The following is a 15,862-nucleotide window of genomic DNA, read 5'->3' on the forward strand; positions in this document are numbered from 1 at the left end:
GACAGATTAGGTCAAAATAAACCAAAAATTCCTCATTTCGCGAAGAACCATGTAAGATTTTGAGTTAAAGTCAAAGCTTCTTGTATCTCGCCGCGGTCATATTGATTGACGACCTAATCTATCTGCACACCGCAGCTCCGATACGAGTTATCGGACACCCAGTACGTATCTCCCTTTTTTTGAGTACTTTTGCGAAAGAATAACTAACAATAAATAGATAAAATGGAATTCCCGCGACTTGTTTCTCGAAGGGAAGTGCGACCCGGGGCGAACGGGGCCCCGTGGCAGGCGCAGTTGTTTCTCGCGCACTCTTGTGTGTTCCGAGATCGTATTTTTCACCCCTCAGGGTAGAAATGTTCCGCTATTTACAGCGCCGCGGAAGAACACGATCTTAAAATGCGAGGCCACCTGTGCTCTCGCCGGCTGGTATTGATTTGCGCACACTATAAAAAAATAAGGAAAAATAAGAGGGGAAAAACGGAAGTTATTTATGATTCGGACCAGAGGAAACATCCGAGTTTCTCAGGACAGTTCGCCGAGCAAATGTGATATTCATCGTGTGAACGACGAATAAATATGGTACAGTAACATAATATATTGACATGTGCACGAAACAGAGCATTCGGGTTTCAATGAGATTTCCAGTAATATACTAATTAAAAAATTTCGGTTCAAATATATTATATTACCAGAATTCTGTTTGAGACAATTCAAAAATTGTGTTGACTTGAATAGAATTCTGATAGTTTCTCAAACGGTATTTCCGGTTCGTTCACGTTTTACCAGACATTTGGTCGATCCAACTAAATCTTTCTCCGTGTAGGATCGTTGTCAAATTAATGAATTGTGATCAATGACTTGAAAACGGAGAGAGAAAAAGAGAGTGCGCAGCGCAAAAATAAACCTCGCCGTCGTAAAATATTTCCAGCAGCGCCGGCACTCGTCGCATCAATGAAAATATGCTGCAAGGTTTCGATAGATGAGTCGGCTGGATGGTTAGGGCTTCCATAATCCATTCGGTAAGGCTTTGAGATCCATATCTCTCTCTTTCTTTCTCTCTCTCTTTTGCGCGAAGCATGATTATTTTTATCCGAAACGTCGCATCCGCGTCGTTGGACGAGATATAATTAAAACTGCCAAACAGTATAAACAGAACTAAGTATAACTACCGGAAGGCGATCGAAACTTCCTCGAACTCGCTTCTTGTCGTGGACCTTTCTGCTCTATTTCGACCGGACTTATTCGCTTCTTTCCTTCACGAATTAACATTTTACAGTAGCTGCTTCTCTGTACGATATTTCTCTGTACACCCGATTTCTTCTTCGCATATATTCGCATATATTCGGAACCTACTTCCTCAGTCCCTCTTCGAGTGTCTTAGAGGCAAGGTTGGGCAAATACGTATTTAAAAGTATTTAAAAATATCTGAAAAATATATTTAAATTTATATATTGTATTTAAGTAAGATATATATTTAAATATATATCTTGGTTACTTTCAAATACATATTTGCCCAACCCTGCTTAGAGGCGAACGAGCTCGAAATTTTATTCGCAGTCGCGAAATCGCGGCGAATTCGACGACGTTCGGTAATTTAAAACAGGTGCCGGCTTTCCCACAATAAACGATACCTGCTTCGCCGTGAAACCGTGCATGTGTGGATGATTATCGATTCTTCAACACCTATTTATTAATGGCAATGTGGGGCAGCGTTAACCTTTATCATAGGTCACCGCGCCCAGACGATAGAGTACAGTAGTAGAGAGTGTGTATTCCTTCACTCCTCACCTTCCCCGAAGTCACGTGAGAAAGGGAGATTTTGCAAAAATCGCCAAATGTCCGGTCGCTGCTGCTACAACTGCTCGCGATCACGTCACGTTGACGTGCTTTTCCTGATGTAATAAAACTCTTAACGGTTCGACCGCCGGAGCAACGAATATTCTTGAGAAATTGCGGCGACCTGATGAATCCTCGATGGGGAATTTTATTAAATGATCAGTCGCGCGCGAGAGAGAGCAGTTCGACGAGGAAACGCCATTGATCGAAACATGGAGAAGCGAATTCTGACGCCGATTTGTAGGACAATGAGTGTGCAAAGTTGCCGTGACATCAACGCCCCGGTTCCATTGAAATCATTAACGGGCCTCCGTGTGATCGGGGAATAATGACGGCAAGTTAAATGGAAAAGCGAAATACACACTGAGAGTAAATAATGGCTGATCTAGAGGATCTGAGAATTTAATAATATTCTTCTGAGTATTTAAAAGTATTCTAGAATTTTGTGTTTATACTTTAAAAAGTGAAATGCTATTAAAAAATGTTACACTAAAAGAAAAAATATCTAAAAGAAGTGCTATTAAAAAATTTACTACACTAAAAGAAAAAATACCTAAAAGAAGTAAGATAAAAATACCTAAAAAGAAATAAGTATATTTATTCGATGGGTGCTATATATAATAATGTATTTATACATATATATATATATATATATATATATATATATATATATATATATATATATAAAAGATATTTTTCAAGTAGGAGAATGTACATCTCCTAAAAGCTTTTTAATGAAAGCAATTGTTTATTGTATTTAAATAAAAGAATTTTAAATAAATATGTTATCAGTACCCACCGAATAAATATTTTTTATTGTTTAGATATTTCTTCTTTTAGTGTATGTTTCTAGCGAAATTCACAGTGCAAGTTTACTCTCCTTGGCAAGATAGACCTTACTGATAACTTATTTCTGTGCCACTGGAAACATAGTAAAATTGGCATGAATTTATATGAAAAAAAAAAAGAATATTCTTTCCGTATACAACTGTGCCGTTTAACAAGGCCGCTGATCACTGATATTTCTATCTATCCTTTAGTAAAGTCGCGTGCTCCAAAATTGGTCACAGATAAAGCTCGTTAGGCTCACGAATGCTCACGAAGTTAGAAAGACAACGTAAAGTTTCGAGTTTCCGGGTTAAAGAGAAAAAGAAAACAAGTAACTTAGACGGCGGCGCAGCGTCGCTGAAATGAGACGAACAAAATATTCCCCGTCTTTCCTCACGAAGTACTTAGTGTCAACTGTATCGCTGAGCCTATGTTCGCCTATGTGCGTTTCTCTTCCTCCGGCCCCGGGATTGGTACCGCAAAGTAATTTTTGATCGATCGAACATCGACAGAGCAGAGAGAAATCTGTTTTTCCGGGCGGATGCGCGCCGATGAGACGTCGAGATGCGATCGTCGACAACGATCCTCTCCCACGTCTCTGCTCCCCCCGTGTGTCCTGCCATCTCATCTCATTACCTTTCGAGGGCAATTGCCGGCAGAGAGAGGAGAGAAGGGGACAAGATAGGCCGAAATCGTTGTACAGCCACGCGACCATTGCAGATTAGATACGCGTCGATACGCATGTTGGATGTCCCGCAGCGAATTTTAATCGCGTGTTCCAGAGTCACGAGCGGCAGTATGCATTTACACGGAGAGAATACTATAATTTTTCTCCCTTTCCATATATATACTTTTCGATTTTACTATATGTTTCTAGTAGTAGTAGGAATGGAGATTGTTAGTAAAGTCTGTCTTACTACACTGAGAGAAAAATTATATTAAAATCAACAAATGTTTCCTTGACGAATTAAAATATTTTAACATAACATTAACATATTAACTTATAAATCTACATTCTCTTTACTTAAACCAAATATTGATTATTTAAATCAGGTAAACAATATTTGATTTAAATAAAGAGATGTAAATTTAAGTAAATATGTTAATGTATCCATCAAGGAAATAATTGTTGATTTTAATATAATTTTTCTATAATAAATCTTACTAAAAATATAGCAAATTTTTAATAGCACATTTTGATTAAATAGCGTGTGGATGGTTGGTTAACGTGATGCGTGAATATGGAGTGATTTTTTATTATACTGAGTTAAATACAGAGAGAATTATGTAAAAAAATTAATTATGTAGGAATGAGTGCGCAAATTGTGTGTAAGTAAAAGCGAAACAAGGTTAGGTAGGGAAGCAAAATTCAGAACGAAAAAGTGCATAGGTAATAGAAGTTACAGCGTCATAAGGTAGTTAAGTGTAGGTAATGCAGACAAGTTTAAATTGATATGGTAATGCAGAGAAAATTATCGATAAAGGAAACATATAATAGATGGTAATAGAAAGCAAAAGTATACAAGGGATGGAGGAAGAAGAGAAGGTGTAGATAGGGTAAATATTTGGTAGAAATTAAGAAGATTATGAAAGGAGATTAGAGGGGCATTTAGATAACGAGGATGTAAAGTCAATTAGAGAGAGGCAATGTAATTACAAGGGTATTAACTAGATAAGTAGAAATAAGGAGTGGATGGATGTGTGTAGTTAAAAAATATTGTTCTAAATCAAGTTTCTTTCTTGGTTATGTAAACTGAAGGGTAAATATTTGGTAGAAATTAAGAAGATTATGAAAGGAGATTAGAGGGGCATTTAGATAACGAGGATGTAAAGTCAATTAGAGAGAGGCAATGTAATTACAAGGGTATTAACTAGATAAGTAGAAATAAGGAGTGGATGGATGTGTGTAGTTAAAAAATATTGTTCTAAATCAAGTTTCTTTCTTGGTTATGTAAACTGAAGGGTAAATATTTGGTAGAAATTAAGAAGATTATGAAAGGAGATTAGAGGGACATTTAGATAACGAGGATGTAAAGTCAATTAGAGAGAGGCAATATAATTACAAGGATATTAACTAGATAAGTAGAAATAAGGAATAGATGGATGTGTGCAGTTAAAAAATATTGCTCTAAATCAAGTCTCCTTCTTGGCTACGTAAAGGGAAATAATATTTTGAGCATATTTTAGTTCTCAGAGCATAAATGGTGCATGTGAAATGAAAGAATAGTCAATTGCTGCGGAATATCGATCTATTCCGCGGTTACAGAATTATTAAAAGACCAAAACGATAAAAATGTTCAGGATTATATACATATCCGGGAATTGATACTTTTACCTTAAATTCTTTTCAATTTTATTATGTCTCTAACAGTGCAGGCATAGATTATCACACTAAAGCCTACCTTGCTAAGGAGAGAGCAAAATAAATTAATAAATAAATTAAAATAAATTAAATTACTAAATACGTAGAAATAAATTTAAAAAATAAGTAAATTTTACTAGAAATGAAACAAAGTTTTTAACGGTATATTTCAGTTTCTAAAATATTATTGGGGTGTATGAGATGAATAAATAGTCTCAATTGTCGCAGAATGCCGATATCTACTCCTCGATTAGAGAATTATCTTAGGCAATTCTTGAAAATCTGTTCGTGTATGTACATGGTGTACCAAAAAATCCTTCGTCGAATTGCTCTTTCATGTTCTTCGGAATTGGCTCGTCGCCAAATTTAATGGCCAAGATTCCGGCACAAGACGCGACGTGCCTACGCATATAATCGTATCCTCGGAGCACTCCTCCTCGTCTTACGTATAAATAACGTAGCAGAGCGCGCGCGCTCGAGAACGAGAGTCCGATGTATTAAAAACTATGCCGGCTAAATTTATTTCACGCCATACTATCTTTCCTCTATTTTTATTAATTTAAGTTCCCCGTGCAAGTTAACGAGATCTCCTCGGGATAATCCCGCGGTATCGAACGATCACGCGTCAAAGCGAACGTCGCGCAATAGCGGCCTTATACCTCGTGGAGTATTGCGCGCGAGAGTTGCGCGATTAATTAACACGTATCACGTTTAACACCTGACAACAACCGCGAACCGCTATCGCTATTCTCTATCATTTTCCGAGAGCACTCGCGGCGTGTACGTTTGCAACTTCGTCCGCCAAGTTTAACGACGAAATCGAAGTTTGTGTGCTGAGGAAGTTTGCGGGAATATTTCGATACATAATTGCGCAAACAGAACGATGCACCGTCGCCGACGGGATACTGATAGGACGCCGGCGAACGCCTGGCTGCGCTTGCAAGGCGGATAATACGTACAATACCAACAGAGCTGTGTTGCTGGTAAAATTAATTATCGAAACCTTAATAATAAGCAATTAACGAGCGGATTCATAAATTGATGATGAAAGTTTGGCTTAATTAGCAATTATCTGTATCGATCAATCTTTGAATGCACGGCCTCCGGATGGAAGTTCGTACAGATGGCAGGGAGAAATGATCCCGATGAATTTCGAGCACTCTGCACGGAGAGAATTTTATAGTAAAAATTACTATAGAATTTTCTATAGATCAATATTTTGCGGCAAACGACTGACCTTTCATTTCATATATGTTATTTATATTTTAGAAAATGAAATGCGCTATTTATTGAAAGTTTTATTTATTAAACATTTCACTAAAAATTTATTGAGTTTGCCATGTTTCTAACCAAATTCGCTATGTCGCTTAGCAGGATAGACCTTACTGACGGTCTGTTCCTGCGCTATACTAAAAGAATAAACATCTGGAAAATAAAAAATATTTACTCGGTGGATACTAAAAAAATATATTTACTTAAGACAAAATTTTTTTATTTAAACATAACAGACAATTGTTTTCAAAAACTAATATTTTCGAAAGATGTATATTTTCTTATTTGAAAATTATTTTATACTGATGTAAGTAAATATATTAGTGTCTAGCAAATAATTTTTATTTCGTAAATATTTTTTCTCTCAGTATAGAAACATAGTAAAATGAAAAAAGTTTAAATGAGAAAAAAATTATAATATTTCTCAATATAAAGACATGCATGGAAAAAAGTTTGGTCGGATTAAGCTAATTTCTGATGAAATATGAGCCAGAAAATAGTTAATATAACCAGAATTATTCTGTTCAAGTTAACGAGAAATCTTCTTAACTTGAACAAAATTCTGGTAACTTCAACCGGAATTTTTGGTTCGTTCATATTTCACTAGAAATTTGCTTAACTCAACCAAACTTCCCTTTCCGCGTGTGGCCTTAAAGTTCAACTGCGAATTATTTGGAAGCGGGTAAACATTTTCGCGTGATCGAGGATATCGGGAGTATCGTAAAAAACAGTGCAAACGCAATGTGTGCAGTAGGTTCGATGTATTTTGAGCGTCCCTTTTAAGCGCCGTTTCGAGAATGTCGCGTGCAATCGTGCCTGGAAGTTTATTCTACTCTCGTAATGTACTAGTGCGGCACAAATGCGGTATATACGCAAGTGGTAGAAGTCAACGTACTGTACGCCGACGACTCGGCCCAAGTGCCGCGAATATCGACGAAGACATAACACAGTGGCGCAATGCCGGTTCTTCTACCCGCTCCTACATCACAGAAATCGACCTTCTGCGCTCGTATTTTCACCCCCGTACTGCAACGGCAATTACGCCTTCAGTGTACTCGCGACGTGCATTTTTTGCGAATCCTCTGTCAAGCACGATGTAATTTTTCAAAATAATTATCTGTTCTCTCTCTCTCTCTCTCTCTCTCTCTCTCTCTCTTTATTTCTCTTTTTCTTTAACAGTAACCTTCTCTAATATTAACATAACAGTAAATATGTAAATGAGACAATTTCGTGCGAATATAATTCCGTTTATTCGCGCGCTTCTGTGCAAACAGCATTTTACCGCGATTTCCATCGCGATACCTTCTCCTTCTCTCTTTCTAATTCCGGAACAGATGAGAATCGTAAGGTCGTTCTGGCAATTTACTGAAACTCGTCAATGCCAAAGCGGATGGCCTAAGAGAGAATTAACACCTTAGCAGAAAGGTAGAAACCAATCAGAACTCGCACTATTGCTCAAATGGTACAGGACAGTCTCTGCTTTTCAGCGCGAGTTCTGATCTGCTTCTGCCATTCCGTTTTCTACTTTTCTGCCAAGGCGTGAATTCTCTCTAGGACTGAAATAACGAAGCACACTGCAAAATTTCTTTCTTCCTTTCTCTCTCTCTCTCTCTCTTTCTCTCTTTCTTTCTCTTCTCTCCCTTACTCATTACTCACTTCCTCCCTATAAATGGCGGACGATGTCCTAGCTCGAGGAACTCCAGGTGGCGGAGTGCAGGTGCGCTAATTGGACAGGACAGCGCGCTGCGCAATAATGCGGCCGCTGACGAAGCGGCAAGAGTCAACGTACGTTTCGCGTTGCGGTGTCGTGCACGTGATCGTGCATATCGACGCGAACGGTGGCGCAGTGCCGGTTTTCTCCTACCACCTTTCGTGACGAATTGCACCAGGGGGTCGATTCAGCCGAGTGACCGTGCAATTCCACGCCGCGCCACGTTACACCCCGGGTGTAGTCGAGGAGTCGGCTCGCAACTACGTCGGCCCGACGAATCGTCTCCGTTCGACCTCGTCTCGTCCCGTCTGGCCTCGCCTCGTCCTGTCGTTATCAGCATATCGTTGTTCGGGATTACGTCAAGTCGCGGACTGATGATAAACGCGGGTACAGATGACTCGGCGCCTCGATAATCGCCGGACGCGGAAGGTCGTTTTGAAAAATGACGCAAATTGCCGCCGATCGATAAGCAACGCTTCCTCGCCGACGCGAGGTAGTATCGTGCGGCGTACTCGACGTCCTCCATCGTCGTCGTGGTACTAGTAGTTGTTGTCGTCGTCACGGTAATTAATCCACCTGACTCAAACAATTCGACCTGGATTCTTTTTATATCGGGAAGCGTCGAGGGTCTCTTGTCGGGATCTCCTGGTCGTTTTCTACGACTGCGGAGATCGGAGAGATCGTCATTTTTCCTCTTTTTCAAGAATCCCTTCGCGCCGGATACACGCTTCTCTGATCACGCCCCGAGATGATCGACGATGCCAGGATTATACGGTGTAATACGATTGTGCGAAGTAAGACGCGCGCCGGCCTACTATTTCCGTTAACGGCCCGCTCGCGGAAGGACTTTGCTCGTCAAAGGAAGAAGAGAAGTAGAGCCTCGCGCCGTTCATCGGTGAGATTGAACGGCAGGGACGAAAGGATAAAGGCGAGTAGCGCATAAAGACGAGAAAGACATTTCCTCGTGCTTTATCACTTTCAATTCTGGCAGTCCGTAACGCTCGCTCTGCGCGATCAATTCGCGAATAAAGGGAGGCGAATAACGCGCGCGAGCGGCGCGACTTTTCGCCTCTTCTCTCAAAGCGCGGCGAATCGCGGCCGCTCTACCGAATCGCCTATCCTCGTGCCGCGATAAAAACCTCAATAGCGGCTTTATTCACTCGTACAAGAGAAGAACAGGAAGAGTGCGTCGAACACGCGAACGTGCCAATTTCCGCGGTCGAAATTTACGAGCCGTGACTCGGTGTAAGCCGCGATGCGAATCACCGAAGGCCCTTCCTCAACACGATGCTCCAAGGTCGGCCAACCTCCATCTCCTGCGGTGTCGGTTTTGTCGAAAGACCAATGGTAAAATAGGGCAAAGAAAACAGCCAATTAATGAGGACAAGATTCTCGCGACTCCACGCCGACATGTACATTTCTATCCTTTGGACGTTTGGTCAATTTTTGAGGATGAAATATCAGAGCATACACCTAAAAAAATCTCATCCTCGGTGAAATCCTGTTACATATACATTGAGAGGAAAAATATCTGAAAAATATCTGAAAAACAGAAATTGTTTATTTGGTGGATACTAATGACATATTTATTTAAATCTAAATTTTTGTATTGTTAGAATAAACAATTGCTTTTATATAAAGATAAGGTTTTAAGAAAATGTCTATTTTCTTATTTGAAGAATATTTTACATTAATATAAGAAAAAATGTTCATAGTACTCACCGAATAAATATTTTCTATTTCTTAGATATTTTTCCTCTGTTCTATTGTAGAAGAGAAATATTCTTTCGACAAAAGTTTTCGAATATGGGATTACGCCTTTCAATCAGAGTTCTTTTTTTTAATATTAGAATATTTTCTTTTTATTACAATATTTTCCTTTGATTTTCAAAATAATTCTCTTGAGGTCATGACATAATAGGATTTCGCCGAGGACGAGATTATGCTTTTCCGTGTGTGTGCACGCGAGATCCTGATGATTGTTCCACTTCAACTGTGCTCGGGCAATTCTGATATAACGACCTGCGCTTGATGAATTTTGTAAACAACAATCATGCCTTTATTGGGGCGCTCCGCACTCCGTCGACGACCTTAACGTGTTAATTAAGCGGGCCAAATTGCCGCGGAGAGCGGTCTCATTGTGAGGAAACTTGTCGAGGTTTCGGCGCGGTGAGCCAACTTGGCGCAAACTGCAAGATAGAGGCGCGATTTCTTCGGTAAGTGATCGCTTCATCGAGCCACGGCGAAATCACTGTTTATCCGCCGTCGTGGCTAAAATTCATGCGCTGTACACGATGTAAATCGCGGGCGAACGCCGCCGTAATCTAACGAAAATCGATATAGGCTCTCGATAAGACGAGGGATGCGGTTCAAGCGCGGTGGAAGCGCTTTTCCCGAGATCGCCCATGGACCAATATAAAATCCGTTCCGCCTGAAACGGAACAACTGGCGCGCACAATACCGGCGACCGCTGCACGGCGAGTGCATCCGTCTGATCTCGCTCGACGGTCTGCCGAGCTCAAAATGTCGTCGGCGATTTAATATAGCATCTACGGCAGGCGCCGTGTTAAAATTAATGCTGTTAAACAACATGAGATAAGACAGAAAAGTCCAGATGACTGGAAGATAAAAATAGGTGGAAGTTAAATCGACCGACCGCTTGCACGTCGCGCGTTATATTGGACTCCGAGTGCACTTCCTCGAACCGCTTACGGATTTATAAGGCCAGCGAACAAACAGGTACAACAAGACCGTCCGAATCAATGAATCCGCCATCTCGATTGACCATTGCGCCTTCAACGAGCTATGGGATCTCGGCCTGTACTACTTACTTGAGGTGCTCTATAACCGTCGCGTGTTTCTTTCATTCTAGACTCGGCTGACGGACTCACAGTATCTACCTGGTGAAATCGACCTCCCGATAAAAATATCGATGAGTAACGGACGATCGAAAGCAAGGTCGGAGCAGACGCGTAAATGATAAAAAAAAATCGACGGGGAAATCGCAAGGAAGAAAATCCGTTCCCTCCGCGTGCAATCGTATTTTTCGGGACGTACACTGAGAGGAAAAATATCTGAAAAATAAAAAATATTTATTTGATGAGTACTATATATAATAAGATATTAACTTAAATCTCTGAATTTTCGTTTAGGTCGAATAAACCATCGCTTTCATGAGAAGTTAAGGTTTTAAGAAAATGTGTATTTTCTCAGTTGAAAAATATTTTGTACAAGTAAATATGTTATCAGTACCCATCGAATAAATGTTTTTGATTTCTTCGATTTTATTTTTTATTTTTTCTCTCAGGGTACTTTCTTAAAATAGAGAAGTAAACTTTTTTTCCATTGAATCAGTAAGAGCGCTATTTCACCGATAATCAGTGAGTATTCACTCATTCTCAGTGAAAACTGAAACACTTTACTGCTTCGTCTTACGTCTCACCGATTTTCATCAGTGGAAGTAAGATATCACCATGAAATCTGTAATATAATTCGTTATATGCTATAAGGAATCCAACATTCTGTATTTATTACGACGAAATTAACGGCTTGCGTGCAACGACACTGTCTGTGTTCGCAAAATGCATCGATAGTAACAGAAATAGTCGCTAATATCAATTGATCTTTTCAGGGAGATTTGACTAATTGCAGTGCTACACTATATTACTTATAACTGCGCCACCAGTTGTAAGTGTAGCACATTTCAGTGAAAAGTACACTGATTGCACTTTAGAGAATACAATCTGAGTCTATCAGACCCAAGCAACTTGAAACTGCTATAACTTTGTTGAAAATCAATATTTTTAGGCATTTTTTCCAGAGAGATATAGAAAAGTCTCGACTATAAGATAGTAGCATAATAAAATCCAAATCTACATATAAATTTGAATTATTTTCAAATTCTCTTGGACCCTTAATGAGAGATCGAATGTTCCTTCGTCTCACAGATCCGACACTGTACTCGAAGGGTTAACAGAAAGAGTAACAGACGATGAAGGCAATAAGGTAAAAGTACCAATGTCTAGACACTAATAACACTGGTGCCTGACTCTGAACATCCTTATTACTTTGGGGTCTTTAAATACAAATATTTAAACTTTCAAAATATATAATATATATACATATGTTGAGAATACGTACACGCTATACGTTGAAAGTTTAAGTATTTGTATTTAAAGACTAAAGAGCAATAAGAACGTTAGAACAGAACAGAGTTAGGTGCCGGTGTTGTTAGTGTTGAGGTAGAGTGCTCTTAATGGTCGCATTGCAACGTATACATAAAGTCAGCTCGACCTGAGAATGAAGAGATCATTAATCAGCGAGTTCTCGCTCGCTGTTGGCACACACGTCAAGACGTACGTCGCGCGTAATCGCGCTCTAATCGCTAATCGCTGACTAACTCGCACGGCTCTCTCACCTTATCAATCGGCATTGAAGGGCACGCACGGCAGAGGTTCCAGAATGAACCAATCATGAGGCCGCGGTGTGTGGGGCAGTGGGACAGTAGTGACACGCAGCCGCTGCGTTAGAGCGACGGGGAGCCGTTTTCTCGACGACGACACGACGGACACGGTGTCGTCAGGCCAGGATGCTGCGTCCTGCCGAGGAGGAGGAGGACGCGGCTCCTCGACGTCGACACGACGCGTTGGTAGATACGACACACAACTACACCTTCCCTTCCCGTCCTCGTCCACCTCACCACTTTACCACCGCCACCTTCTTCTCCCTTCGAGGCAGTGTTCGTGAACGGCGCTCGAGCTCGTGCTCGGGTTCCGGATTACTCCCTCTGCGTAGACGAACGTATGCGTGAATGCATGTGTGTGTGTGTGTGTGTGTGTGTGTGTGTATCAAGTGAACAGACAGATGGAGGGAGATGAAGAGAGAAGCCGGGCGTCGGTATTGATGTGCGTGTGTACATATGTGTGTATGTATCAGCGTGCGTGCGTGCGTGTGGGTGGAACGCAATGCCGGCATCCGCGCCTGCGGTCGCGCCGACATCCGTGGATTTTCGCCAGTGAAAAAGGTAAAGAAGAATCTCATCCTAGAATATAGAGATAAATGGTATCCCGACGCGGTCTCGGGATCGTCGTCCGCCTCCGCATCCGCCTTCACGAGAGAGCGAGTTACGTGATCGTGCGTACCGGGAGCGGGGAAGATAAGCGGAGACGAGACGGCGGGAGTGATAGCAGATGAAGCAGATAGGTAGGAGCGAGATGGGGTCGTGATAGATCGCTTCGTGAGGTACACGTGAGATAGGTCGTAAATAGAACGAAGTGTGAATAGAGGAGTCGAGAGCGCGAAGTGGCGTTCGGAAAATCCGAGTGTTAGCTTATAATTCGCGATTACGTAATGGATTTCGCCGGCGTACGTGTGTATCGAGATGCCGTTTCCGTCGAGACGACAAACGCCAGAACGGTCGGGGAGAGAGGGAACGATTGTGCTCGCGTTAATGAGCGATGCGGCGGCAGGAAGCGAAGGGCACGCGAGCGCGATGAATATCGAAGCACTCTCAATGGAGTCTCGGCGTCGATACGGTCGATTATTGCACGGATTGTGCTTAATGAGGATCAGGATAGGAAAGACGAAGAGTGATTCCCGGCGGATTCTTCGCGCTGCGCCCGACACCGTCGTGTCGGTGTCGGTGTCGCTCGCCATCGGAAAAGAAGAAGCACACGCAGAGTGCATCGATCAAAAGCTAGCTCGCTCGGGCGATTCCTCGAAGGACACGAGGAATCTATCTATCGGATATATTAAGATGCAGATTGGAAGGAAAACGGATAGGTTAGGACAGAGGAGTAGGACAACGCGCGAGCAGACAGAGCAAGAAAATGTGAGTTACCAAGCAACAGTGCGCAACCGAAGTCAAGGTGATCGGTCTATAATCGCGCGGCTGCTGATTAATTAATAACGGAGACTAAAGATGGGCGCTTGGAATTGCACTCGTCGCGTAAAAGAACAGTAGTATGCGTGCAATGAGGCCAATAATACGTCCAGACAGTCGCGAGAGGTGCGAATAAAGGTCGATGAAGGTGCGACAGAGATCGGCACGTAGTGTGTGATGCCGGAAAGGAAGCCGTTTTCAAGATCCGCAAGGCACGATCACGCAATTCGCCGACGAAGGCGAAGCCCACGAAGATCGGGTAGATCAGGAAGTGGAGAAACAGCGAAAGGTCCGGTCGTTTTTCGACTTTATCGTCTCATCATCGCTCTTTCTCTCTCTCCCTCTCTTCGTCCTTCACTTCCTTCTTCAGGTCTTGCTCCGATCGTCCAGTTGGTGGCCGATCGTTGGAAATACTTCGACGCACACCTGTCAGTCAGCGTTCGCCGGCTTGCCGTATCCACGCACACACGTACGTACGTATACGTGTACACACCTATCGCGAGCAGAAGCAGCCCGGAGAAGGGAACCCGCAGAGCCTTCGAAGGCGCCGATACGAAGCAACGGCCGGTCGCCCACCAACGCGACGACGTCGGTTAGCACTAATCTCGACTAATTGAATTTCCTTCCTCGGCCTCTGCGCTACAGGCGCGACGAGAGAGCCGCAATCTCTCGAAAACGAGGATCGCCAGTCCGACCTGTGTACCCACACTGTATATCGGTGCCGTCCCGTGACACGCGCCGGTAGTACGCGTTAACGTGTCCGCGTGAGCGTGTAAAGTGACAAGCGGAATGACGAGAGAGAGAGACAGAGAGAGAGAGAGAGAAGGAGAGAGAGGGAGGATGTTAGAGAAAGAAGAAAGAGGGGAGAAGAGCGAGCGTGAGAGAGGAACGCAGAAGCAGATTAAGATAGAGATACGCGAGTACTTGATGTAATAACGCGTGTGTGCGTGTCAGCCAATCGTTGCGTGCACGCGTGTGCGGGCGTGGGTGGCGTGTGTATGCGTGGGTGTGTGATGTGTCTGTCTGTCTGTCTATGCCTGTGTATGCGTGCGGTGTCAGCCAGGTGACACCCCGGACACGTACGAACAGCACGACGAGACGGAGGGCAGAGCGAGAACGGAATCGTGAGAGGCACTGCTGGTCCCACCGTCGCACCGACGTTACGTAGAGCACCGCGTCGCCGGCAAGACGGCCCGCGGGGACAGTAGGAGGGGTTGCCAGAGACAAGCGCAGGCGTCGAGCTAGAACCCGGGTCGATAGTCCGCAATATTCCTCCCTTGCCGGCCGGCTGGCTACTCGCTCTGCGTCTCCTTCTCTCTCTTTTCTCTCTTTCTCTCTCCCTCCCTCCTGCCCGCTTGCTCGCTCTCTTTCTCTCCACCCCGCCGCATCGCTAAACTCCTCGTAGTGGCAAATCATCACGCGGAGCACTCGCGCTCGTCTAGGATCCTGACGCTCGTAGAGAAATCCCAGAATGCAAAGACTCGGGGTTTTCGCCGCTTCAAAAGGAAGGACCCGAGCGGATGATCTCCGACTCCCCCGGGTGCGAGAGAAGTTTCCTCGAGCGCACGTAGAAAGACCGGCTTCGCGCTCTCCACGGCCGCGTCGGTTAATCTAATTCACGTCGCCGCCGTCGCCTCGCGTCGTCCATAGCTGCATTAAGATATCGGACGCGAAACTATATCCGACGTCTTTGGGAAATTCGATTGCAATCTATCCGACGTTCGCCGAGGTATCGACTGCTGTAAAAGCGCGGAGTTTCGCTGTCAATTTGCGTCTAGGGCCCGCAAGTCCGTCGATCCACCACTGGCTCCTTCGTATATTTTCCCTCTCTGTCTCTCCCATCCCTGTCTTTCGCTCCAGTCACCCTCTCGTTCGCACCACCGTTGCGTATTTACTCGTATACGTGCCGTCTTTTCTCCCTTCCTCCCCTCAACCTCCTTTGCTTCCCGTCGTCTTTGCTCTCCCCCCCCCC

The 15,862-nt window shown here is 43.2% G+C and overlaps 1 protein-coding gene across 11 annotated transcripts in view; it reads right to left on the reverse strand.

Moving 5' to 3' along the window:
* Nucleotides 1-15,862, reverse strand: part of LOC116850071 (flocculation protein FLO11-like) — an 80,820-nt gene that overhangs the window by 49,170 nt on the left and 15,788 nt on the right. For 3 of the 11 annotated variants that reach the window (XM_032827958.1, XM_032827965.1, XM_032827941.1), the window contains exons 1-2: nucleotides 14,974-15,073; nucleotides 12,427-12,795 (exon numbers count right to left, since the gene is read on the reverse strand). The exons of 7 other annotated variants lie outside the window; for them this stretch is intronic. In XM_032827958.1, coding sequence (XP_032683849.1) covers nucleotides 12,427-12,483 — 57 coding nt within the window. In that variant the 5' untranslated portion in view covers nucleotides 12,484-12,795; nucleotides 14,974-15,073. Of the gene's footprint in view, nucleotides 1-12,426; nucleotides 12,796-14,383; nucleotides 15,074-15,862 lie in introns of those variants that run through there. One more of the 11 variants, XM_032827949.1, reaches the window with a different exon arrangement.

This window comes from Odontomachus brunneus, unplaced genomic scaffold (genome assembly GCF_010583005.1).
Source record: "Odontomachus brunneus isolate Ranch 3 - 2012 unplaced genomic scaffold, Obru_v1 Obru_scaffold_005, whole genome shotgun sequence".
NCBI classification, from domain to species: Eukaryota; Metazoa; Arthropoda; class Insecta; order Hymenoptera; family Formicidae; genus Odontomachus; species Odontomachus brunneus.